Source organism: Falco peregrinus, chromosome 1 (assembly GCF_023634155.1).
Source record: "Falco peregrinus isolate bFalPer1 chromosome 1, bFalPer1.pri, whole genome shotgun sequence".
In the NCBI taxonomy this organism is placed as follows: Eukaryota; Metazoa; Chordata; class Aves; order Falconiformes; family Falconidae; genus Falco; species Falco peregrinus.
Window position 1 is genome coordinate 85091787 of NC_073721.1, and position 24828 is coordinate 85116614.

At 53.0% G+C, this 24828-nt stretch overlaps 1 protein-coding gene across 1 annotated transcript in view; it reads right to left on the reverse strand.

Annotated features, from left to right (window-relative positions):
• ALX4 (ALX homeobox 4) overlaps positions 1-20028 on the reverse strand; it is a 41529-nt gene extending 21501 nt beyond the window's left edge. Inside the window, exon 1 of the mRNA XM_005241888.3 lies at positions 19632-20028. Within this exon, the coding sequence (XP_005241945.2) occupies positions 19632-20028 (397 nt within the window). The remainder of the gene's footprint in view (positions 1-19631) is intronic.
• Between the last annotated feature and the right edge of the window lie 4800 nt (positions 20029-24828).

Here is a 24828-nt window from a genome sequence, read left to right on the forward strand (position 1 = left end):
GTGGCGGGATGCTCCTTCCAGCTGGTGGGGAAGACTGGTGAGGCAAAACAGCCTGAAGGGAGTTGAGCCTTGCTCTGATGTCTGGCTATGGCACAGTTTAATTCCCTGCTACCAGCCTGGAAAGTGATTCACCCCATCCTATGTGTCTGTGCCTGCCCAGACAGCATCCATGCCGTCGGTCGGTTGGTTGGTCCATCAGTCTGTCTCTCTCAGCATTCTTCTGTCTGCTTTGCAAGAGCAACCTCTTCGCAGCAGTGGCAGCAATGCATTGCTGAAGTTCAGCTGCCTCCCAGAGGTGACTTCCAGTTGCCTGTTTTGTGCTGCTGGTAACAAGGCTGGAGCTGCAACCTGAAATAACCAGCAGAGCAGAGGGGCAGGAGGAGGGATATTAGAGTCATTTTGTCATGAGCTGAGCAAGAACTCAGCTGCCTCTGCGTTATGGAATCCTGGTTCAAATTAGAGAGAGACAAACTTCAAAAGGCTTGCAGGCGTCTGAGCGGGCTCTGCCTAGCTAAAGAAGCCAGCCTGCGGCCCTAATCCAGCAAAGAGCTGCAGCATATGTGTGTCCCTGGACTACCCTTACGCTCAAAGTGAAGTCGTTATGTACTTCAGACGGGCAGTGAGACAAGCCCCAACAAATCCTCCCAGCACAGCTCCTGTGCTGCTCCTCGTGCTTCCCGATTTGGAGCCCCAGGTGCTCCCCTGAAGAAGAGCTGAAGACTCTGAGCCTGGATAAGATGCTGTGGCAGTCCCATTGCTACCCAAGTACAGCTCGTCACAGGGGGATTTGTGTGCTACCATTCTCGCTTGGAAATTGGAAAACACGAATGACAGGAAAGCTGGAGTAAAAGCAGAAAAACACCCTAAGCTGGCTGAACCCCATTGAACCACAGAAAGGGTTGAGTTTGAACATTGGGCCAAAGTTTGGGCCAGGTTATTTAACAAAGTAGTTCTGCTATTCTTCAGTTTTGTACAGCTGATTACTAAAGAAAGGCCCACACAAGGGAAGAAAAACATTCAGCCTTCCCAAACCTGCCCATTCTTGGAAGCACAGCTAAAACTTATTTCCATTCTGACTGCACATTGCAACTCAAGGCCGGCCAGGTCTGGGAATTGCTAATGTTCCTACGAGCACTAGGCTTTTAGAAGTATTCCAGAAAGAAATCAGGCTATCAAACCCACCACCTCACAGTCACGGGGGCTGGGCAGCAGACTGGCACCAGCTTTCACAGGCAGAGAGAAAGAGGGCAGCAAAATCACAAACTGAAGCAAGAAGCAGCACAACCAAACTGGGAACTTGCCAACCAAGGAGGAAAACAAAGTAACTAACAGCAAACCTGACCGTGGCAGGTTGTTTCCCCCAACCTCCACACCCCTCCTCACTCCATTACTCAGGTCACCCACTGCAAAACATCTCCCTGCTGTGGGGTCACAAGAGGGGACGGTGCTGCAGCCCTACAGGATGCTGGTGCTGAGAGAGAGCGGGGAGCCTGGGCTCCTGACTGGGTCTGAGGGCAGCAGCCACCCCTGCTAGCCAGGGGCTGTCATCCTTTGTCCCCATGAGCCACCCATACAATACAGGGGGTGCACAGTGGCCTCAAGGTCTCGCTGACCACAAAAGCTGATTGGGGGGGGGGGGGGGGGCACAGCTGTGCTGTGTGGCCTGGCTGTGAACTGCAGCGTGTCTACACTATAGCTGGGGAGAAAGGGCAAAGAAAGGAAAATCCATCTAAGACTGACTTGCCTGAAAACTCCAGTTGCCCCTTACACAGTCTAAACAAATATTTATTTAAATTACTTGGAACGTCCCAGTCTTCTTATATGTATCCCCAAAGAGTGTCATAAAACATCTACAAAAAGGATTCCGTTAACCTCTGCTGCCCTGTGTTAGAAGCACATATTTCAGCTCCAGTTAAACTGAAGTTTAATAAACTTTTGGCCTCTGTAGCCTCTGTAGAGGCCTCCTGCCGCTGTAGCAGCTGGTCCTCCCCTACCCCAGTCTGGCTCCAGGTCTATGTTCACCGCTGGCATCTGCCATGAAGAGCAGCCATCAAGGATGGGGAACCACCAACACTGTTCCAGCCTCCAGCAGGAGCCCACCATCAATTGTGGGATGCTACACTCTCACACCTTGCATTTCTTTCTGTTGGGGCCATGAGGAGCAGGGAGAAGATGTTTGCAACTCTCCCCTATTTCTCCTCAGCCCCAAAATGTAACCTCCAGCTTAGTGCACTTTTATCTCTGGAGAGTTAGGTCAATGTCCCTTGTATCACAGCAGAGAAGGAGCATGTTGCCTGTAGGAGCCAGGTTAATATAAGTCTTTTGAATGATACCGATCGCTGATGCAAGCCTATGCCCTGGAAAATACTGGGAAACCCTGCTTGCTTCATGGTTGAAGTGCAATGCTTTTTTCTTCCAAAAAATTTTCTATGTGTAGTTCAATAATTTCCTTTTAATGAAATTTTGCCAGCTTATCAAGGAGTAAAAATCATACTACATGACTTGGCCAATTATTCTCATGAGACATTTGTGCCAGAGACCAACCACAGGGTTTACAAAAGAAAGGGATGAAAATTATTTACAGAAGCAGTGAGGCAAAGGTTTATTGATAATGAGACACTAAGAGTAAATTGGGATGAATGTGCCCAAGATTCCTCTGGTAAATTAATAACGAATAGTATTTGCAGCTAGCAACTTACATTTTTCATTTTGAGCTGAGAATAGCAAGAGGCAGGGCAAATGACAGTTGTTAAGAAAAAAAAAAATCCATTAGGTAGTACTGAGCAAGGAAAAAATCCACAGAAGTGTGCTCTTACTTGAGAAAGGGGAGTTGTGAATTGCTCAAAGGGTAAACTGTGCTTGTCAAGTAATTCAGAGCGCTATGCACTCCAAGGTCAGAGAAGGGAAAGGGGATTTCATTTCACTTGGGGACTGCTTCACCTTGCAACACATTTAACTGTCACCGAGGAGGAGGGGGGATAAAACAACAACAGAAGTAGGTTTGCACAAGCCAAGAGAATTTCTTTTTCTTTCTCTCTACCTCTGTGGTTCACTTCCCTCCCCAGGCTGCACATGCCCAGTGAGCCGCACTCCCACAGTGTCTGCCCACCCTGCACGTGCTCTCCAGCCACTCAGCCCTGACCACTGAAGTTACTGGAGTCTGGTCACTGCACTTGGTGGTGACCAAACCAGGCCAAGACGTGCATCTCTCACCATCACTGAATTTCTTTATGAAGCCATTCTGGGACCAACTTTTTCTGGGGACAGACTGAACAGGAGAAGATGTTTGCCCCTCATTCTGTTGTGGCTGTGGATGGCACCCAGAGTGGTGTGGCTCCACTGGCACTAATGGACTGCTTCTGCCAACTGTGGGTGACCCCTGGCTGCTCAGCACCATGATTACGCCCAGCGCTGGGACCAAACATAGCTACCAGACACAGGAAGAAGAGCAGTGAGAGCGCTGTGTGAAGGGCTTTTGTGCCTTTCCTCTTATTTATTTTCTAACATACTTCTTGCTTTCTGGGTCATCAGATGATATATACTGGACCCCTACCCCCAGTGAACAGTTCTCCATTTTTTTCTCATCATCCAACATATGAAGGCAATCCTTACTTACTGCATGACATCCACGCCCTGTTCAGCAGTGTCCTCTGGGCTTCCCACAGCATTCACTGAGTCATATCAGAACGTCACAGAGATATGCCTGAGCCACAACGAGCCCAGTGAGATGAGGCACCACTATTGCTCATGTTGTACCCATGGCAAACCAAGACAGAGAGCCACCAAATGCACAACAGCCACTCTGAGATATCTAAGCCTGAGCTTTAAAGAGCACTTAACATTGTCTAATGTTCTTGCAGCTTGGAGCTGAAGGTCCTGTTGGCCTCAGCTATGCTTCTCAGATGCCCTGAATCATGCAATACCTTTGTATCATGGCCACTCAGTCCTAAGACCCCATTCACTCCAACACACTCCCCAGTCTTCAGACCAAGTTGCTGCCACATCCAGATTTCTTATCCCAGCCTTCTGCTGCTTCCCCAGATACAGCTTCTCTCGTGACTGCAGTTACATCAACCAGTGTGCTCCCCTCCTTTGCCTGGGTCCAAGAAAGGCTGGACCATCTACTGGGGTAAATGGCCACTGCAAGAAGAGTGAGTTCAGACCTGGCCAGAAACATGCCCAGAACATGGGAAATCTTGCAGTGTGTTTAGGTGTGAAAATCAAAGCTGTTGCTACTGAGCAAGTGAGAGCCACAGCTTTTTAAGGCTTGTTCTTAGATAATTTTTCAGAGGAGAGGCACAAAGCACATTTCCTACCCAAAGCCCAGCTCCACTGCAAGTCTGATGATCTTGCTCCACAGCACAGTGCACCAGAACTTATGAAAAAGGACACTGTCAGATTTTTTTCTAAACTGGAGAAAACAAAAATGTGCTTAGTTTTAGCTACATTCTTGGAAACAGCTTAATTGATTCAGATGAACTTAAAAAAAAAAAGTATTATAAAAACAGCCAGAGGCAAAAAACTGCTGTGGGAGCTTTCAGGCCATATTGTTAAGTTTTGATTAAGTTAGAAGCAACTGGAGGCAGGATTTTGGTAGGAAGTGTCAGGCAGTTAACACAAACAACAGTGACTCTGGTAACGTACTTCCTAACAGAGAACAAAAAAATCATGAGCCTTGGAAACAGTGAAGCTCCCAGAGCACAACTAATTCTCAGCAGAACTGGATCATTACGTGAAAGATGATGACCATGAAAATCAGCCTAAATTAAAAACTGTATCCACATCAGCTGAGCTCATGCCCACTTTTGTGTTTGTTTCGAGTTAACATTCCTGGATGGGGTCATATTGACATGAGTGACTGCAAATGTCAAGTAAACATTAGCAAATATTTACAGAAATCATCTTTAGGAACTCGCGAAAAGGAGTATTTACCCCAGAAGCCTACTTCTGCCAAGGATGATCATCCAACCAGGGAACAGAAAAAACTCTTATCTCATGTGTCTACCGTGTACCACTCACCACCACAGATCACCTTCCAGCAGCCTACTCCTTGCACCGATTGACGCACACACACAATCTGCTGACCAAAGATTACTCACCAACGTCATCCCAACAACACTCCTGGGTCCCAGACAGACCTTGAAAAATCATACCTTGCTTACAATTTGCAAATATAATGCAGGGGGAGTTCATTCCTCATGCCCCCTGTCTCTGAAAATACTCCCTTAGGGGAGCCCTTGTTTTGGGAGATTTCTAATTTACATGAGGGTGTCTGTGTCCTGACACAGCCCCCAGGTCAGGTCTCTGCCTAAAGAAGACGCCATCCCTACACCAGTGCCACAACCAGAGCTTCCGTGTTTAAAAGTTGCCTTTTCTAGCAGGGTGGGAAGCAATGGGAAGCCTCAACAGCACGTGGGAAAAAGTGACTGTAGGCAGGATGGCCTAGAAAGGAGAATAAAATACACAATCATAAAACATGGGTTGGAATCAATACATGTCAAAAGTGCCGGTCTGAAAGGTACATAGAGTTTCAGGGTTTCCCAGCTGAGAGTAAGCGAGGGCCCTTTCCACCCGCTCCGTCTTCCTCCATTCTTTAGAAATACACCTGTCTGCAAGGGTCTGGGAAGAATGAAATTTGGGAAGAACAGATAACCAGTTTCCAATGTCTGCGAACTCCCAGCATTAGTGGGGCCATGAGGCACCGGCTGGCCTCAGCCTCAGCATCGGCTTCCCAAAGCACCCCCAGCTCTCGGGCACAGAGCATCTGCAAGGAAAGCTGCTGGGGGCCGCAGCACGCTGCTGTCTCCTTCCTTCTCGTCTCAGACCAGGCTTCCTGCACACTGCCTTCCCAGATTTACTAGCTCACCATACAACTGGGTCGTGATTTTGCAAACTTCATGAGAGGCAAACATGCCTGTACAAGAATGTGTGATTTCTGCTGCAATTCATTTTGTTCATAACGCTCTCAAGAGAAGTTATACAGTCAGATGTAACAGATGTAAATAATGGGGCTCCAAACTACAAAACTCCTTCAGGGAACACGGTTACGAGGTTGTAGCTTCCAGCAAGCCAGGGTTTTAGAGACAAGGTTTTAGTGCTAGAGGCAACTGTGGAAGTTCTCCATCCCAAAGAGGGGGTCAGAGAGCCCCTGTGCTGCACCTGCCAGTACTGAGAGGCTTGCCTGGAATTAGGGACTCTGAGTATTTGCAGCTTGTGTCCTCTGTTTTCCAAAGCAAGGATGTAGCTACCCGAATCAGCTTAAATCAAACCATTGTTCCCCATTGACACCTCCCACAGCTGATGAAGGCAAGGCTTATAAACAGGGCTAGCACAACTACTATACAGTCCAATTTGATTCAAACTAGTACATGCTAGTCTAAATAACCTTCCCCTGTAACTCACTCCTTTGCAAAATAACTCCCAGCTGAGAGGGATGGGGAATATGTGTGTGTTTGTGTGTGTAACTTTGTTAAGAACATGATCTGACATAAACAGAAAGGAAAACTTGGGTGTTCCATCTCCTGTCAGTAGATGTTCAGATGCTACAGTAAGAAGCTTTACAGGTTATTGCCAGTCGGGGACAGGCTGGAAGCCAGTGTGTCATCTCTTTATTTAATGGTTCTTGACCCAAGGAGAAAGCTCTGCCAGGAGAGCTGGGGCTGTGGAAGGGGTGGCCTAGTGCAATATCCCTTCATGCAGGAGACAACAGGGCAAGGAATGGGCCCTGCTGAATTCCACCATGGTGCTACGCTGCTAACACCGCCACACTGCTGGGTTCCCTGCTCACCCCTGGCCCCTGCTCCGGGTGTTCCTAGCCTGCTCTGGATGTGCTTCAAGCAGTATTCGGTGCCTTCATCTGCCGGTTTCATTGGCTTGCCCATGCTCACACAGCTGTGTCAGTACTTCTGGCATGGAGCTGAGCAAAAGGGAGCTGCTTCACTCACCATCACCAGGCACCCCTGCAAAACCACCCCCTGCTCAGCCTCCTGCCAGCAGAACCCAGACCCATGGACCTGCTTCATCTCAGACATACAGGGAGGAAGAGTGTCAGGGCAATCCATTTAGCTACCTACATACTCATATTGCATTTTTCTGTTGGGCCATTTCCATAGAGCCAACCCAAACTGACTGTGCTCCCACTGGGATGCCACTGCAGGCTTTCAGCTGCTGCTCCCTTTCCTTTTGACCCCCTGAGAAGGAGTTCTCAGCAAAGTTTTTAGTTTTAAGGAAATCTGTAGGCTAAACCAGGCCATTCCCTATTTTTCTCCAGTAGGGAATTAATTCCTGTCAGATTTAACATCCACAGCTGTATTCTTGGCTTTTGGGACCCACTCAGTTTCCCTCATAACTCCTCCTGGAGCTCTTATGTGTTAATGCATGTATGTGGTCACTGCTACACACCACAGATTATCTGCTTTGGGCTCCTAATCTCCCCATCTCCATGGGATGTGCAATCAGCCAGGTTTCCACACGTAAGCCTACATCAGAGAACGTGCGTGCTGCCTGAGGCAATACTTGCATTTGGTTTTCTCTAGAAAAAACTGAGCCCTGCCATTTGATTTTTGCAGAGTCCAGATGAGCCGGACCAGAGCACATCAAATGGCCCAAATCTATGAACTTCTTGCAAGGAGTGTGCTATGTTTCCTGGCTAGTGTCTGAAAAGGAGAACTGGGATCAGACTGCACTTTCCCTTTCTACTCCTCTAAAAGTCATTAAAATCAACAGAATAGACAAAGGGATGGATCAGTCCTGGTCTTTTTGTCGTTCTCTTGGAAAGTATCAGGGGGATGATTCAGTTGCCCCCTCATCAGTTTCTGGTTCTGTGCAAAACACACTGTAGTCTCGCAGATGCTGACATGGGGCAGCTAGATACCAATGCCTTGAGGAGCAACACTGGGAGACCAGGCAGTGTAAATGGGGGCATCTAGGCCAAGCAAGTGGTTCAATGTCTCCTCCCAGCACCAGCCAAGCTTCCCCTCTTCACCATCCATAGGATGCTGGGTATCTCCTATTGCATTTACTAACATCTGACAAACCTGCTGAAACACTTTGGCCTCAAAGCCTCTGTCCTGTTGCACACTCTTCATCTCTAGGTCCCCAAATATGGTGAAAAATTCATCCCTTAGAAGCTTGGTTGCAATCACAGCCTCTTGGTTCCTTTTTGGGTAAGCTTCAGGTCATTTTCTAAAGAAATCCATAGCTACCAACAAATATTGTCTGGCAGACTCCATCTCAGGCAAAGGCCCAACAACATCAACAGCAATGACTCGCAGTAAGGTCCCCAGGAGGCACTGCTCAGTAGGGTTTCTCCCCATCTTTGGGGACCCACTTTTGAAATACAACACATGCAAGAAATGCATCACATTTCCTGTAGTAATTTTCCATCATCTATCTGCATTTTTGTCAAAACCAGTTCTCTCTTGGCTTGACTAAGAATTTTGCAAGCTCAAGATGTCCAACGGTTTTGACATCATAATGAAACCCCAGAACCTCTTTTCTGAGTGTTTTGGGTGTAACGAGCTCTCATGAGTACTCATCACCCATTGTTTTATTTCTCCACCTCCTATACAACAGTTTGGCTTTAAATTCCAAGCCTTCCCACCATGACCAGAGAGCTTTTGAGTCGCTACTCTGAAGAAAGTCTATACTGAAAAGCTGACACGGTCGCCAAATGAGGTCGTTTTTTTCAATCACACCTTGTTTTGATATTGGGAGCCTTTCTGAGGGACAGTTCTAGCTCCTCGACCTCTGCTTTTGAGAACCTATATATACTGGATGAAGCAAAGATGTTTTCATTCCTGCAGGTTGTGAAAGAAAGGAGAAAAAAAAGGATGCAGTCTCAATCTTTTCTCGCTGTCCAGCTGAGGGAGGTGTCTGCCCTCAAAAAGGCATTTGAACAAGGTGCTGGCAGAACTAGCCTTTGGTGACTATGGGCTCGTGTCAGTGCTATCCCCACCCCACGGGCAGCCTCAGCTGTGTTCAACAGAAACTGCGTCAGCTCCAAAAATGCCCAGCTGCCCTCCTCCGGCCACGGAGGTAGCTTTCTCTTTTCAGAAGGAGCATGTGGAGCTTTTGTAATCCTGGCAAGTCTGCAGCTGAGCCTCCAGCAGCAGAACCAGTGCCCTGCAAGGCCAGGCAGGCTGACAGTGCCATGCTCCCCTGGCACTAGGGAAGTGCTGCCTGATCACCCCGGGCTGAACGTTTGGTCAGCATTACGCCTCTTTTCAACAGTTCACCTTGCTCTGGGTTCAATTTCAGACTAGCAGCCTCAAGCTCGTGACAGCCTGTTTATAAAACATTACTAGTTCCTATTAAAGATTCCACCATACGCCAGGATATCCTCAGCTATAACGCAGGGACAGGGTGGCTGGCTGTGCAATACCTGCTGTGTTGGTCTCTCGAGTGAGGGCTGCCTTCCACAGGTGATGGGAGACCCATGCTACAGTTCGCTATGGACTTGTGCTAACATGAACGCCATTTTCACCTCCAGATACCCACTATGGAAACCAAAATGAACCTAGTAAGGCATATCCCAGATATTATCTATTAATAGTAAGGCACAAGCACCCTTTGATTAATACATTACACAGCAAAGCTCTTGCTGGCCTTTTTTTCTAACCAGGACAACAGAGGAGGTCCAAGAACTGGCTGCAAGCTCAAAGAGACAGCTCAGGGGCCTGCCCACAGAGGCAGGCGCCGCAAACAGATTGCCCAAACCTCTCTTTCACATGAGCCATGTCTTCAAAGGAAAACACTTCAGGCTGAAAGCCCTGGTGCTCACTCCCAGGTCCCAGCCAGTGATGTACATGCTGAGTGTTCGTTCATCTCCCACCTTATACTATGTTGAGCATTTTCCTGGATCCCAGTGGTCCAGTCTCCCGTATGCATGTTTGCACATCAAGGACACTTTCCCAAGTCCCTGCCTCCCCTCATACCCATGGGGTGGCTCCATTTTGGATTATCCCATCATCTCCCTCTCTGTCTAGTTTTAATTACCAACTGCAGTACCTGAATGAGCACCTGCGATGCCTTTAAATTACACAGGCGATAAACCCCTCTCTTGCTGCTTGGGCTTAGCCCTCTCTCTGAAGTGGACCACTGCCAAATGCAGGCAAATAGGTTATTCAACCAAGAACTCCAATTTTTGCTACCAAGGCCAAGGTAAAGGGGATTTCCAGTAAAACCAGCTACAAAAGTACCCTTCCCAAAAGCAAACTAATTAAAGGCTACAAGGGAATAGCAGGGTTCTCTGAACACCAACTTAATATCCAGCCCTGGGCACCACAAAGCCTTGCTACAGCCTCAACTCTAATTTAAAACCAGCATCACCCAGCTTTGCATGTGCAGCTTCAGTTCCCCTTGCTTTCTGAGGTGAGTTTGGGCCTTTCAGTAGACTTTTATGAGGCTCTGTCCTGACTAGCCGTATATTTATAACAACCCTCTCTGTGGATATTTCCCTTCCCCATCAGAGCCGCACTTAACCGAGCTGCTGCACTCATGTTTGATGTTGTAGATAATCCCCCATTGCTTTCTATCCTGCATAAGTTCCTTTTCCTAATAGCTTGAAGTGGTATGAACTGGACGGAAATACTCTTCTCTCTAGCACAGGACCTTACACCTATATAAAGCAACAAGCTTTCCGACTTCTGTTCAAGGGCTGAAATGCAATATTTAAGCTCTGCCATAAATCCCACAGCTTCATGGAGCGTTTCTGGCCTCTTGCACAATCTGCCTAAGTGTCTAGCAATTGGTCCATCGGCTATTTATTTTGGAAGTCCTCACTGGCATCTGGAGATGTGAGGAACACAAAACGTCTGCAGGTCCTCTGCCAATTTAGGTGGGTCTCTTCTTCCTCTTGCCCTCTAGCATTTGGCTGTGTCCTGTCTAGCTCAGGCTGATATCTGGCTCCAATCTGCTTACGAGGTTCAGACCAAATCTTGATAAGCCAGGTTATGTCTATAACGCAGTGCTTCTCAGCTCTCAGGTATGGGTCCTTGCCACAGCTGTGCTCCTGACTCCACTCCAGGATGAGGTCTGGGCATGCACCATCCCAGAGAAGGCTGGAAAAGAACCACATGGTGCTCCAGAATGTCTCAGAGCCTGACCTGATAAACCAAAGACCAACACCGCGATCCAGGCTACAGAACGTACCCCTGCACCAGCGTTTGGTCTCAGGCTCTTCTCTGTGAACAAGCGCTGCAGGGCAAGGCTGTTCCCGGCTCCTCTTTCCAGCCAGTCACATGATGGGAACGGACATGTGTCAGCCTCCCATGGGGTCCTTTCTCAAGTGGCATTGCTGGGGCTGGAAAAATCCGATGCTGTGGGCCTCCCTTGTGCTTGCACTACAGAGCACAGGCACTGGAAATGGCCAGTCCTACGGGTGACCCAAGCCCCGCTTGGCAGACCCAACAGCCTGAGACCAACACCAGAGATGGTACTGGTACCCTGGTGAGCCTTTGGTTTCCTTTTTGAGATAGTTTTCTATTCTTTCCAAAACCTTGCTGTGGCTCAGGCCTCCTTTTAAATTTCAGGCTGAATAATATTTTCCCATTTCCCCTGTTTCATAAAACACCTTCTGGCCTGTGTCACATGCGTTCCCCAGCAGAGTCGGGGTCTTGCAGCTGGGCCTTTGGATCTCTCTGGGCACTGTCTGATTGCTTCTGACCCTTTCTGGGAAAATTTCCAATATTGCCCTCTCACCCTGTGCACAGTTTACAACTTTGTTTTGTTTTGATTTGATACTGGTGTGAATTCCTTTCACTTTCCACTGCTCCTGATTAGTTTAGATGTCTGCAAGCACCTTTGTTATCTGATTCCTCTTACATCAAAAGAATGAATACAGTTCCCCGTTTCCCTCTTTGGAAACTGCATCCTACCCTGACACCAGTGTTACCACTCCCAACTGAAGCAGGCAGCCAACATCTGAAGTCCTGAGGAGGCAGCTTCCACTACAGGCAGGACCTGATGAGACCTGAGGTATTTCTTTTATGCAGCAGTGCTCGCACACAAAGCCCTATCTCCCTAAACACAACAGCAATCAGATAGAAGTTATTTCGAGACGTTACACATTTCTTTCATTTCCCCCAGACAGAAGCTTGCCAAAAGTATTTGTTCTGTCTCGTCCTCAGGTCCCTCATTTCCCATTGACAGTACTTCTGTGGTGGGCCTCGACTTTCTGGTGACTCCCTCCTTCTGGTTTCATAGTGTTTTCAGACTTTCACTGAATAAAGGCAGTTGCTATCTTCATAAGCCCTACAGAGTTTTCACCCAGCCTCAGCATACAGCATGTCTATCAGCAACTAAACCAGTTTACCTTCCAGGCTCCATCACCAGCTGAAAACCTACTTGCCTGGCAGCTAATGAACACAGTTCTTGCTAATAAAGAGTATATTTAGAAATAATACTGATTCAACAATCTGTTTCCAGCAAGCAGATTTAACTGCAACAGGATAAACCCTTAAACTGCATCTTCACTAGAAAAGAATGATCAGTTGTAAATAGCCGTTTAACTGTTGAGTTAGGCGATGCAATGGTCTTTGATCTGTGCAGAAAAGGAGAGGCCACAGCTCATGACATACCAGCTTGTAATGGCTAAATCCTGCTGGAACTTGAAGATAGCAGCTACTACATGTTGAATCACAGCTATTCTCAACAGAGAGAGAAAAATTTTTATGCTGGTGGATTCATAGTTACATAGTCCGTAAAATCAGTTGCAGGCCACCTTCAATATTAGTGCTGAGTCTGCCACTGCTCATCAGTCGTCCAAGATATCTCCTCTTCTTCTTCCCCTGCCTCTTCTCATTCATCTCTGTTCCTTCCTCCACCCACCCCTCTCCCCGATTCCTCACTGACCCGTCTGTTTCTCTCTCATCAAAAAAAGTCACCCTAGAAATATCATAGTGATCACAATTGCTCTTTCACATCATGTCTGCGTATGTGACAGTCTAAATATGAAGACGATTTGCAAACATGAATGAAAACACAGCCAAGCAGATTCACCAGTATGTGTAATAACATTGATTCATCTGAACTTACACAGAAAATAAAGTGGAGGACATTCATCTAACATATGTAAGTAGCTTTTTTCCTTTACTTACGAACTTTAATTTACAAGTTCAGGCAGCTGAGAGACATCTAACTATGGTAAATTACTCTAACACTTTATTCATATGAAATGTTCCCATCTCTCTCAATAAATGTTTCTTGAGTCACAGGGGTCCTGTATTAGCTACCTTACTGCTCAGGCTTCTCCTGATTCAGAATTATTTCTCTTCTCCTTTTGGAAGTATCTACATGAAGATATTAGACTTATGCTCTCCAAGCTGATTAACAATTGAGATTTTTTTTTCCAGATGTGTAGGAGGAATACCTCAGAAACATACAACTTTTAGGGCAGGCATTTCTCAGAATTTTTTTAAATGGAGTGACCAACCCATGTCTTGTGCTGCCCAGTATAAGTTGCCCACCCTGATGAGTTGATTTTTAAAGATTAGACCATTAATGTGGATTGCCAGGTTAAGCCTATTTTATGTACCGAAAGACCTGAGCATACGAGAACACACCAATTGCTACAGCTTCTTGCACCAAATGAAGACCTGGCTGTCAAAAACACTAAGTTCAGTCCCCTCCAAAATGAAACACAGGACCTCTGCTCTGTGAGTTTTCTGACTCTGGTTGTGGGCTCCTCCTCCAGCCAGCTGAGAGCCTTGGGAAGGTCACACTGATGCCACTGAGTTGTGGCAGCTTCACCTTGCACAAGCAGCTCACAGGTTCTGAGTCTCAATATTTCCAGCTGCAAAATGGGAAGAAAAGTCTCTTCCTGCCACACGATGCACCATGCTTTTTACCTGAGAATTGCTAAAGCTACCCAAATGCCCCGAATGAAGTGGCTTAAGGACTCCAGTGAGCAAAACTGGCTGAAGAGCTGGGAACTAGGGTGACCAAATGGACAGGGCTGTAGCTGGAGATGTCCTTTGGAGCAGACCTTGGCTCCGAGCCTCCCAGACATCACCTCCCTCTTACAAGGGAAACTCATCATGACTTTGAACGCAGGGCTTGGAAAAGAAATAAATCTTTAAGGTCTGAGGGATTGAAGTCCGCACATTAGCTCCCCTTAAACCCTGAGTGCATTTAACTTGGGAGGTTAGAAACCACAGCCAAAGAAATCTCTTTTGATTCACAACTTGTTTTGAGCAGTCACCCATAAAGCAGCCAGTGAATCACTCCAGCCAGTTAGTCATGCAACCACACTGAATGTACACTCAAAAGGCTGCACAAAATAAACAGCCTGCAGCCCCAGATAACACACACACAGCTCATTTGCGCTATCTGGCATCGGCATATATTGTTAATAGGACTCCTACACCAAACCCTTAGGAAAAGACGCACTCAGTAAGCATCTCCAAATCTCTCTCCCCATCAGTATTTTTCTCGTCTGCTTCGCACTGTGTTGCTTTAACAGAGACTAGTAAAAGTTTGAAGACTCTTTCTCTCTCCTTCCACACCCTCCTTGTTGCTGGTAATGTCCTGCTGGGGTTACAAGCCTGCACCGCAGAAGCGTAGGGCCAAAGTGGAGTTAATCCCCATCAGCAGCGGACAAATCGAAAATAAACAGCTCCAGTGCGAAAAGACATCTTCCTGCAAGGGGGGAGAGGCAGGAATACAGGGGAAGGGAGGCTCCTGGTCCTTTGACACATGAGCGTTATAAACAGCTCGGGTCAGGAATCCTATAAAAGCCTCCAGCCAGATGGACCGGCCAAGTCAAGAGAAGCGCAAAACATCTTCGGGAAGAGCCGCGAGTAAGTCTCGCTGCGAGCCGGGGAGAGCGGCGTGAGCCCTACCTTCGCCTCCTGCTCCCTGAGGAAAGCCCGCAGGTTCCCGCGGAGGAGATCCCGCACCTCCGAGTGCCTGTTCAAACAGAGGCTTAGCCAAACTCCTGGCGAGAGCTCCCTCCCCTCCCTGGGAGGGTGCCGGAGCCCTTGAATGGCAGATCTGGTGGCCCTATTGTGGGAAAGAGAGGGCGATTGCCAGGGCGGCGTCAGCAGCGCGCCGGGAGCGGCGGCCGAGCGCGGCCGGGCAGCGGCCCGCGGCACCCGGGAAGGGGCCGGCCCCGCCGCCCGCTCGCCTCTGCTCACCTCTCCCGCCCCGGGTGCCCGCCAGGGTCCCGGCCCCCCTTGCCCTTCCCCGCTTCCCCGCCCGCGCCTCTCTCCCGCACTCCTCTCCCCTTGCCGCTCTCCTGTTGCCCCCCGCGGGAGGCAGGGCAGCAGCATCGCCCCCGCCCGCCCCCCCGCACCTCTCCCCGCCGGGGTGCGCGGGGGGCCGAGCACACCCCGCCGGCGCTCTTCTCCGCGGGGAAAGGAGCTCGGCCGGGAGCCCAGATCAAAGCTACAGGGAGAGGAAGGGGAGGCAGGACCGGGACGGCCGCCGGAGCCCAGGACCACTCCCAAAGCCCTCTGCATCCCGGGCCGCTGGCGGAGCCGCTCCTGCGGGGATGCACAGCGGGGCGGGGGAAACACACGATACACCGTAACGCTCCCAGACACCGGTGCGGGGTCACGGCATCGCCCCGCAAGAATCCCGGGGAGAGCGCACGGCCCCGGGTACCCCCTCTCGCCCCGGGCTGGGGCCTGCGGCCGGAGCCGGGGGAAGCAGGCAAATGCCGCCGGCGCTCCCCGGCGCACGGCGAGCTCTGCAAAGCCCCTCGACATCGGCGGGGGCTCCACGCCGCTCCCGGGGAGCCCCGAGCGCCTGGCAGCCAGCGGTCTCTCCTGGGAGGCGGAGCGGGGACCGCCAGCGAGCTCGTTCCTGCCGTGCCTGCAGTTTACATTGCACTGGGGGGAGGAGGAGGAGGAAAAATGCATTAAAACTGTCAATTTGAAAAAGCACACAGCGAGCCGCTGATTCCTACGGCAGTTGCTTTCTGCACTTCTGCTAATAACGCACTTTAGGCTGCACTTTTTATTTGCTCGCTAAATAATAGAAATGGTCGTTATTTGCATAACCGGGCACTTAAAGAATTTCCTCTGTTAGAGAAAACCTGTTTCCTTTCTCCTGTTTCCTTTGAGCAAACATCCCCATCACATTCGCCTTCACTCCGCAAAGGATTTTTTTCCCAGCCCGTCCTTCTAGACAGCAATATACATATATATTTGTGTGTGTATATGGATACATATGTTTCAAGACGTATAACTTCCTTCAGCTCCACGCAGTAGAAATGGCAAGTCAGATTACTACAGCACATAAATCATTCGAAAGCTTTTTCCCCTTCTAAGCCAAGATATATATAACCTGTTCTTAGAGCTTTTATTTCAGATTTTGGCTTTAATTGCCGGTGCTGGGCTGCGGGATAACCCGTACCCCTATTTACGGCAGGGACAGCGAGGGAAGCCGTGCGAGGCCGCCGGCCTGTCGGCAGCGCACAGGCAGGGGGGGCGAGCGGCGGGGAGGCGGGGAGCCCCGCCAGGACCCCCCCGGGCCAGCCCGGCAGCCGCCGCTCCGAGAGGGCCGAGCGGAGCCCGGCGCCCGGTGCCACCAGCCCTGCCAGCAGCCAGGCTGGAAGCGCTCCGGCGACTGCCGCTCGTGTCCGCCGTGTATTTACGGCAGCAGCTCTCCCTGGCCTATATTTATCCTTACAATGCAATGGAAAGGCTTAGATCTAGAAATAGAAGCCGAAAGCAATAGATGGCAGGCACGGGCTTTTTATAACTCAAAACGACTTCTTTATTAAAGAATTAAAATCATTTTTTTTAAAAAAAAAAGGAGGGGTAGACCCTCTCCCACCGGCTCGTTACGTGCCCGCCGTGCCTCCCGCCGGCCCGGGCCCCGCCGCTCCGCTCCGGGCTCTCCCGGGGGCTCTACAAGCCGAAAGACGGGGGCGAGCGGCGTCCCCCGGGCAGTGCGGGGAGCGTCCCGGGCGGGGGGCCCGCTGCAGCTCCGGGCGCGGGGCTGGGGGAGCCGGCCGCTGAGGCACTCACTGCCCGGCGGGAGAGCCTGCCGGTTTATCGGCCTAGAGTTTTGCGTGGGTTTTCCCCTCTTTTGCGGGAGGAGGTGTTGTTTTTAAAATTGAGGGACTTAGGGGCACGGCGCCCCGCCACCCCAGCATCCTTCTCAGTCCCGGGCAAGCTGGAACGCGGGGAGCCAGCGGCCCCCGCTGCCTCCGCGCCGCTTCCCCGGCCGCACAAGGCGCACACGGGCAGCACCGGCACCGGCGCGGCCGCGGGCTCGGCGGGAGGCAGCGGGCAGCTGCCCGCTCCCCGAGGGAGACCTTCTGCGTCCCGCCCGCTGCGCAGCAGAAGGACGGCGCTCCCGGTGCCCGCTCTCACCCACGCCGAAGGCATTTACCCGGACTCGGTGGTATCCCGGTCCCTGGAACCGGGACAAAGCCTGCGCCCAGCGCGGTGCGTTCAGCCCTTGGGGGTAAGGCGGAGAGGCGCCTACGGGTGCTGCAGTCGCTCTGCGAACCCCCGATCTGGCTATTATTAGCGAGTCTCTCTCTTCAATCATTAACCATTACTATTATTATTATTGCTACTAATTATCCCTGCGGATCCATGTGTCTTTTATTACAGCCCATCGTCCCCAGCCACATCACAAGGGGCTCGCACCGAGCGCGGGTCTGGGCCGGGCCGGGCCACCCGCCGACGACGCAGGGCTCCCGCTGGAGCCAAGCCCGGAGCCCCGCGTGGAAATAAATCGGGGGCGGGGGGAGAACGGGGCGGGAGGGGGCGACCCCTGCGGTGTTAAGGAGAGTGATAAACTCGTGTGCCTCTGCCGGGGGCTGTAATGTGTCATCACAGGCTAAGCCGGTGCCCTGGGCTTTGCAACCTACAAAGAGAAGAGAACCGGTTAGCAGGACGGGGTGGCAGGACCGGGAAGGCACCGGGGCTCCCCTGCGCCCCCACTTCGCCCGGAGGGAGCGGAGAGCGCACTTGTCCTCGCGGGGCTGCCCGGCCCCACCGTGCCCTTTCCTCGTGGGCCCGGCCTGGCCACAGAAGGCCTCAGCGGATGCGGAGCGGCCCTTGGCGCCGTCGCGGGACTGTCCGTCCGCGGGAAAGGGGCAGGGAACGGGGGGAGCGGGGGAGAGGGAGAGAACCCCAGCCTAAGCCCCGGCCGGAGCCCTCCTGCCCCACTCCGCGGCCCGGCGGAAAAACACCAGCGGGAGACGGGCTGTGCCACCCGGGTGAGGGCCGGGCAGAGCGCCGCCCGAGGTGGGGGGACAGGGCTGACCCCTGCCCGGCCCGGTGGAGAGCGGGCAGCGCGGCCGGGACTGAACGTCCTCTCCCCGGAAAGGGAGTCACCTGTGTGGGGAGGGACCGGGTCTGCGGACCGGGATTCGGGGACAGGGAGGGGTGCGGGGACACCTTGGCTGCAGGCAGCGGGTGACCGACGGCGCCTGAAAGCGGTCCGGCATGTCGGGGTTCGGGCGGTGGGCAGGGGAAAGGCGCTTCTGCCTCCTTTTGAGTCTAGATATGGGGGAAAGGGAAACTAAAGAGCAAAGGGCACCCAAAATGACAGCGAGAGCCTAGAGGTGGAATCGCCGGCCTGACCCGGGCCTCTCCCGGTTTCCCCGCGCTCCCGCTCCTCAGTGACCGCCCGTCCTGGGGGCTCCCTGGAGAGCCCGGCACGGCCCTGTCGTTGTCCCTGCCCGGCGGGTTCACGGTGGACCGGCGGATTGAGGACGGGGACATGGCTGCCCCCCATCAGCAGCGACCCGCTGAATCCAGGCCGGGGCAGTCCCGCTTTCCCCGGGAGGGAGAGGAAGAGATTTCGTTTCCACTTCCCTTTTCTTCGGAAAAATAGTTGTGGGGGATTTAGTTGTTTGGTTGTTGGCTTTTTTACTGTGGCTTGGGGGGGGGGTGTATTTTGTTTTGTTTTTTTCCTTTTCCCTAATTGCCTCGATACAGCAGAATCCTCGCGAAAAAGCCTTTTAAACCCGCGTTCGGAAGCGACTTGGAAAGCGACCCCATTCCAGGCTGTCCTGCCGAGCGCCAGCGCAAGGGAGTGTCTTTAATTGCCGCTAATGACCCGCGGAGAGGATGCGAGTGGGTTATCTGCAGCCGAGCAGAAATCAATTAGGGGAGAAAGTGAGAGCCTGGAGAGTGGGAGACCGTTACAGCGGAAAGTGAAGATTTCGGCGAACTTTTCCAGAAATTCTCCCTCTGGAAGAGGGTCCCCGAAGAGAGTATTTTGCGCAGCCCGGCGGTCCGCTCTTTCTTTCTCTTTCTGTCTCTCTCCCGCTTTACAGCGGATTTCCCTGCATTGCTCAAGAGCCAACGCTTTGCGGGGGCGCATCGGCCCCGCTCAGAAATTACCATTACAATCACCGCAAAGCGGGACAGGGGGAAAGGCGGCTTCCCGCGGGCACGGCGGGCTCCAGCCCCGGCTGCGGGGGAAGGTACTCGGGGGGCCCGGCGGCCCCCGCCGCGGCGGGACGGGGAGCGCCGCGCTGGGCCGGCAGCACTGCTCGGCGGGCCGGTGCGGGGCAAGGTCTCCTTGACCCCCGGAGGACTTGTCCTGCCGGGCAGCCACCCTCCCAACAGCCCTTTCCCTCCCCCGGGAGGCCTTTTCCAGCCCCGGGCGTCTCTGCCCGGTGTCGCACCCGGTGCTTCCCGCGCCGTACGCCAAGGACTCACCGTAACAGGAGACCTGCAGAGCTCCGTTGTGGCCGCTGCTCTCTTGCAGCTTGAGGTTGCTCTCCGGGGGGGTTTTGCAGGGGCCTCGCTGCATGTAGAGGTGCGGCGGCTGCTGCTGCGGAGGGTATTTGTTAAAGGAGGCCGGAGTTCCGGCGGAGCCGGGAGCCTGCACGCTGCCATCCAGGGACTGACATTCCTGCTGGCTGTAGCGGCTCCGGCACTTAGTGCTGCTGTCACCAAAGCCTTGTCCTTTGCTGGCCAGGAAAGTAGGGCTGAACTTGTCACTTGCTTGAAATGCCCTAAAAGGCGAGGAGCCTTCTGTGCCCTGGGAGGCTGCGTTGTAGTACGAATCCATGGCAGCCGGATCACAATAAGAAACACAAGTATCAGCATTCATTCCTAAAATTAAAAGGCCCGAGTGTCCTTAATGCGCTTGGAGGGGCACCAGGAACCTCTCTTTCTCTCTCTCGCATAGACACACACTCACAGCTGGGCCAGGGAGCTCTAAGAGGATTCAGATGTTCTTGAAAGCTGACCAGATCTCCAAACCCCCTTAAGATCTCGCACAGTAAAAGGGGTCTTTTTCTTTCCCTCCCTCTCTCTCTCTCTCACACACACACGCTTGCCCTCCGTCTCTCCCTTCAAACTATCTACACTCTAAAGAGGCTCTTCTCCGCAGTTCCCCCCCAACACATTGGAGAAAAAAAAAAAAAAGGAGAAAAAAAAAAAAAAAGAGAGACCTCTCCCCCAATTACTATGTAGATGATGACAGTGGAGGGGAGGGGGCCCAGGGAAGGGGGGTGTGTGTATGTGTATGGGGGTGTGTGGAAGCAGAGGGGGGTGGAGGTCGTATCTTTTGCATTAAAGAAAAAAAAAAAACAAAACACAAAACCACACACACCAACCCCAAAAGTTTTTATGATTATAAAATCGAAAATCAAGTAGATGACATGAAGGCCACGAAGGGATGGATGTGGGATCCGCGCAGGCGGAAGCACCGGGGACGTTTTTATGGTCGCGACACGCTCGGTTCGCTCCGGCCCTCTCCTGCTCACTGCTCGCAGCTGCGGGGACCCCCGCCTCCGCGGTCCCCTCCTCTGTATTAAAGACAATACGGATTTCCCCCGCAACTATATGCCTTTAAGCCTCCCCCCCTTAACCCCTTCGGGGCCGTTTGGGTCTCCTGACACTGCGGTGCCGCGGTCGCCCAGCACATCGTCAGGCAAGCTCTCCGCGGCGTCTCGCCACTCGTTTATGACCGTCTTTATTTATTTACCTCTAAAAACGTGCTCTCACCAGGTGTAAAACAACTGGATCAAAAGCAGGAGGGCAGCAGGGAGGGATTTTAACAGGGTTGCCAAGCACACAAAATTGGCCCCGGCTTCTGGGACTGCCAGAGGTGAACTTGCAAAGGGGACAGAGGCTGGCAGGAGCCCTTTCTAGTTTGAGGGGTCAATTGCAACCCAAAAAGGGCTTAAAAGTAAATCAATACTCACCTTCCGTCGTCCCCCCGCTCCCGCCATTCAACCTGATTCCCCTCCTCCCCCGGTTAACTCCTGCTACCCCTTACACTTACTCTTACCCTGCCTTCCTCCCATCCCCACATCTGGTTTCTATTGCTCGCTTACCTTGAAGTTTTCAGTAATAAAGATATTACGCAAACTGCATCCACAGTCCTTCAGTCAAAAAAAAAAAAAAAAAAGAAAGGAAAAGGGAAAGAAAGAAAAGAAAAAATAAAAAGGAAAAAAGAAAGAGGAAAGGGAAGGGAAGAAAATAAGGCCTTTAACCCTTTCGAGAGCGCGGGCCGCGGCCGAGCCGGCTGCGGGTGGGGAGCGGGGGCACCGGCGGTGGCTCTTGGCTCCCAGCGGGGTCCCCCCAGGGTCCGGCCCATGCGTCCTCCCTTCTCCCCCCGGCTTCCTCCCCGCCGTGCAGAGAGCAGGGGAGCCGTGGCTTTCATCTGTGTGTGTGTATCTGGGTGCGCCGGGGGGGAGCGGGGCGGCAGGGTGGGGATGCGACCCCCGGGGCGACGGCTCGGGGGGGGGGAGGCATGGTCGCCGCCACCCCCGAGGGCTTTGCTCCTGGAGCAAGACCAGCACCGCCGTTTTCATTAGCTCGGGTCTGACAGGAACAGTCCCCCCCGCCCCTCGCCCCCCAGATGCAGAAGGGATTTCTAGCGAGGTCGTCGTTAAAATAGACGGAGACGGATTAATTTACTAGATTTCAAACCATTTTGCGAGTCTCCCTCAGAGCAGCGCTGGGCTCGCTCAGCTTTCTGGTCCAAGAAAGCTTTCAGCGGATTTGCCTTCCTTATTCTCTTTATTACCTTGCTTAATTCTTTCCTCGTCGTTTCTCTCTCCCTTCTCGAACTCCCCCACCCCACCACAGCCCCCTCTCTCTCCCTTGTCCACGACTTAATAAAGAGCAAACCAACTCAATACATGAGTCTTTCTAAAAACTACTCAGGGGCGGCCAGGGGGGCCGGGGCGCTGCCGGTACCCGCAGACTGCCGGTACCGGCAGCGCCCCGGCTCCCGCATCCCCGGCTCCGCCGCAGCGGACTCGCAGCCGCGCTCCATGGAGGAGCAGATTTGGGTGTGGGAGCGCGATAAATACGGATTTTCCAGCCAGTTACTTCCCCAGCGATTATTTTGGCGAACGCAGAAGCAGGCTGAAAGACATCATGTGAGGGCAGTCCTCGATGCTGCAGCGTTATACTCGGCCTCGGGATTTCTGTTCGGCAAAGTTAAATAACAGCAAGAACAAAAACTAAACGGAGAAATTCCGGCATCGGGCAGGAGTTAGTTGTTTGGTTTTTTTTAATATCTATATAATATTTTTTGTAGAAGCGCTGTGGTGCAGGGGCTCACAGAGCTTGGCCGAGCCGAAGGAGGGCTGCCCGGGGTCTGCCTCGGTCGGAGGGCTCCGCCAGCCCCTCCTTGCATTAAGCTGTAACGAAAAGTCCCTTAGTTCCCAATCACGGTTAATCCGCAGACCCGCGGAAAGGACCGCAATAAACCCCTCTCCCTAATGGCCAATTTGTGTCCTTGGAAACGGGAGGTTAATTCGGGAATCGTTACCAGGGGAAAAGGGTGCTCGCAAATACCTGGCGATCTGGCGGGGGTTGGGGGGGGGTGGGGGTGGGGGGGGCGGATAGCTGGGGAATCGCTTTTCCTGACGGTTTGCGTTTGACTGGGTTGGATTTTGCATTAAGTCCTCTCAGCAAGTTTGACGGGGTTTCCCCCCAGCCCCCGTTAGCTGGGAACACAAAAACACACAAGCAGCTTTCAGCCGCCCTCCTCGCTAAGCGGGGCGATGGATCTGCGTGTCGTGGGGCTGCCGGGGTGGCCGTGCCCGCCCGCCGGGTCCGGCGGTGGGGCTCTGCCCCCCCGGTCCCGCCGCACCTCCGCCGGGAGGGCTGCCGGCTGCGCGGCGAGGGGAGCATCCCCGCTTGCGGGAGCCAGGATCGGCAGAGCAGGGGCAGAAGGGGACACGCACCACTGGAAACCCGATCTCGCCATTTTTCCTCCGACTGACCCCAAACCTGCCCTGTCTCTGCACCAAACGAGTCCAAAAGGGAAGGGCGAAAGAGCGGCCGAAAGGTCTGCGCTCAGCAGCAACCGGTTGCCAGTTCCGTATGTATATGTGCTTTATATAGAGACCGTTTTCAGGTACAGTCGCTGTTGGTTTTGGAAGGGGTCACTCCTGAGGGTCCCTTCCCGCACAGGGCTGCGGGAGCCCAGGTGAGACCCAGCCTGTCCCGCGTCTAAACGGGGGCAGCTCCCACCAGGCAAATCACTGCAGCTCCCACCAGGCAAATCACTGCTGGGGGAATCACCTGAGTCTCCAGCCCCGGGAGATCCAGGTGTCCTCTCCCGGCGACACACCAGGGAGAAAGGAGCAGCCCTGGACATCCCTGCCTGGCTTGTTTTCGAGGAGCCGTTTTCTTTCCACCGGGACAGGAGCGGGCATCGCTCCCGGGTGAGGACCCTGTTCGAGGCGCAGGCGATAGCCGGCGGGATCCTGCATCTCGATCTCTGCAAGAAAAAAAATCTTTATTTCCGTACGATCTAAACACTCGAGCTCGTGTCACGTCCAGGGAAAAGGCAGGGGTGCCCGCTGGTCCCTGCACATCGGGCGCGGCAGCGCGGCGCTGCGGGAGCGGGCAGCCGGGAGGGCGGCAGGGACGAGCCCGGCTCTCGCAGGGGGCCGGGGGAGGAGGCAGGAACGCGCTTCTCCGCTTTCCCAGCCGCCGCCGAGGGAAACCCGCTGTGCCCACCCGCAAGCCTCCACCGTCCTCCCGGGGCTCCGGCCGCCCGGGCCGGCCCAGGGTTTGTGCCGGTGGCTGCAACCGACTCGGCGGCGGGGTGGCTGGGGCGAGGCACGACGGGACCCCGAGGAGCCGGGTCCAGCATCCCGGGTCCTCCCCCGCTCCCTCCGGGCGATGGGAGAGTAAACACCTCGGTTCGGGGAGTGGGGTCATTCACTAGGAGGGCGGGGGGGACAGAGAGAGAGGGGGAGATCTTTCACGCCGTTCCCTCCCGGCTCTTTGGCAGAGCTCTGCTCTTGGAAACCGCCTCCGGTTTGTTTCCCCATTGGGTTTGTTTGCGTGGTCACTTCAGAGCTGCGGGCTCCTTTTGTACCGGACCGACATCTGAAGGCGACCTATTTATAACACCACTGCTAGGGGGAAAAGCGGGGAAAAATTATTCCTGCTAATCTCCCCAGACTTTTTTTTAATTTATTTTTTATTTTTTATTTCGAGAGCAGAGCTTGCCTAGCGACAGTCCCGCCTGTACCTGCCGCCTTGTGCTCTGGCTCTGCCGCCCGCCGGGCACCGGGCTGGGCCCTGGGCTGCGCCGAGGCAGGGGCTTTGCTCTCCTGCCCTCGGGCCCTTTCCTCGGGGGTAAATATACATGCAATATATATGCAATGTCTATTGTTATTAAAAGACGTTCCTCCTCTCACGAAGAGGCTTGCGGAGCACTGGAGCTGACCCGTTCCTCTCCTTCCTGGGGAAAGTGAAGGAGGCTCTGACTGGGGCCAGGCTGGCCCCTGCCCCTCCGGGCTTGTGCGGGCAAAGCTCTTCTCCCCACGTCCTCCGAGGACCCCCGCTGCCTCTTCAGCAAGGGACCCAAGTCATCTCCTGGGCTCCGCTTCCCGCAAGCTCTCGCCCCGCTGCCTCTCCGCTGCGGCCCCGC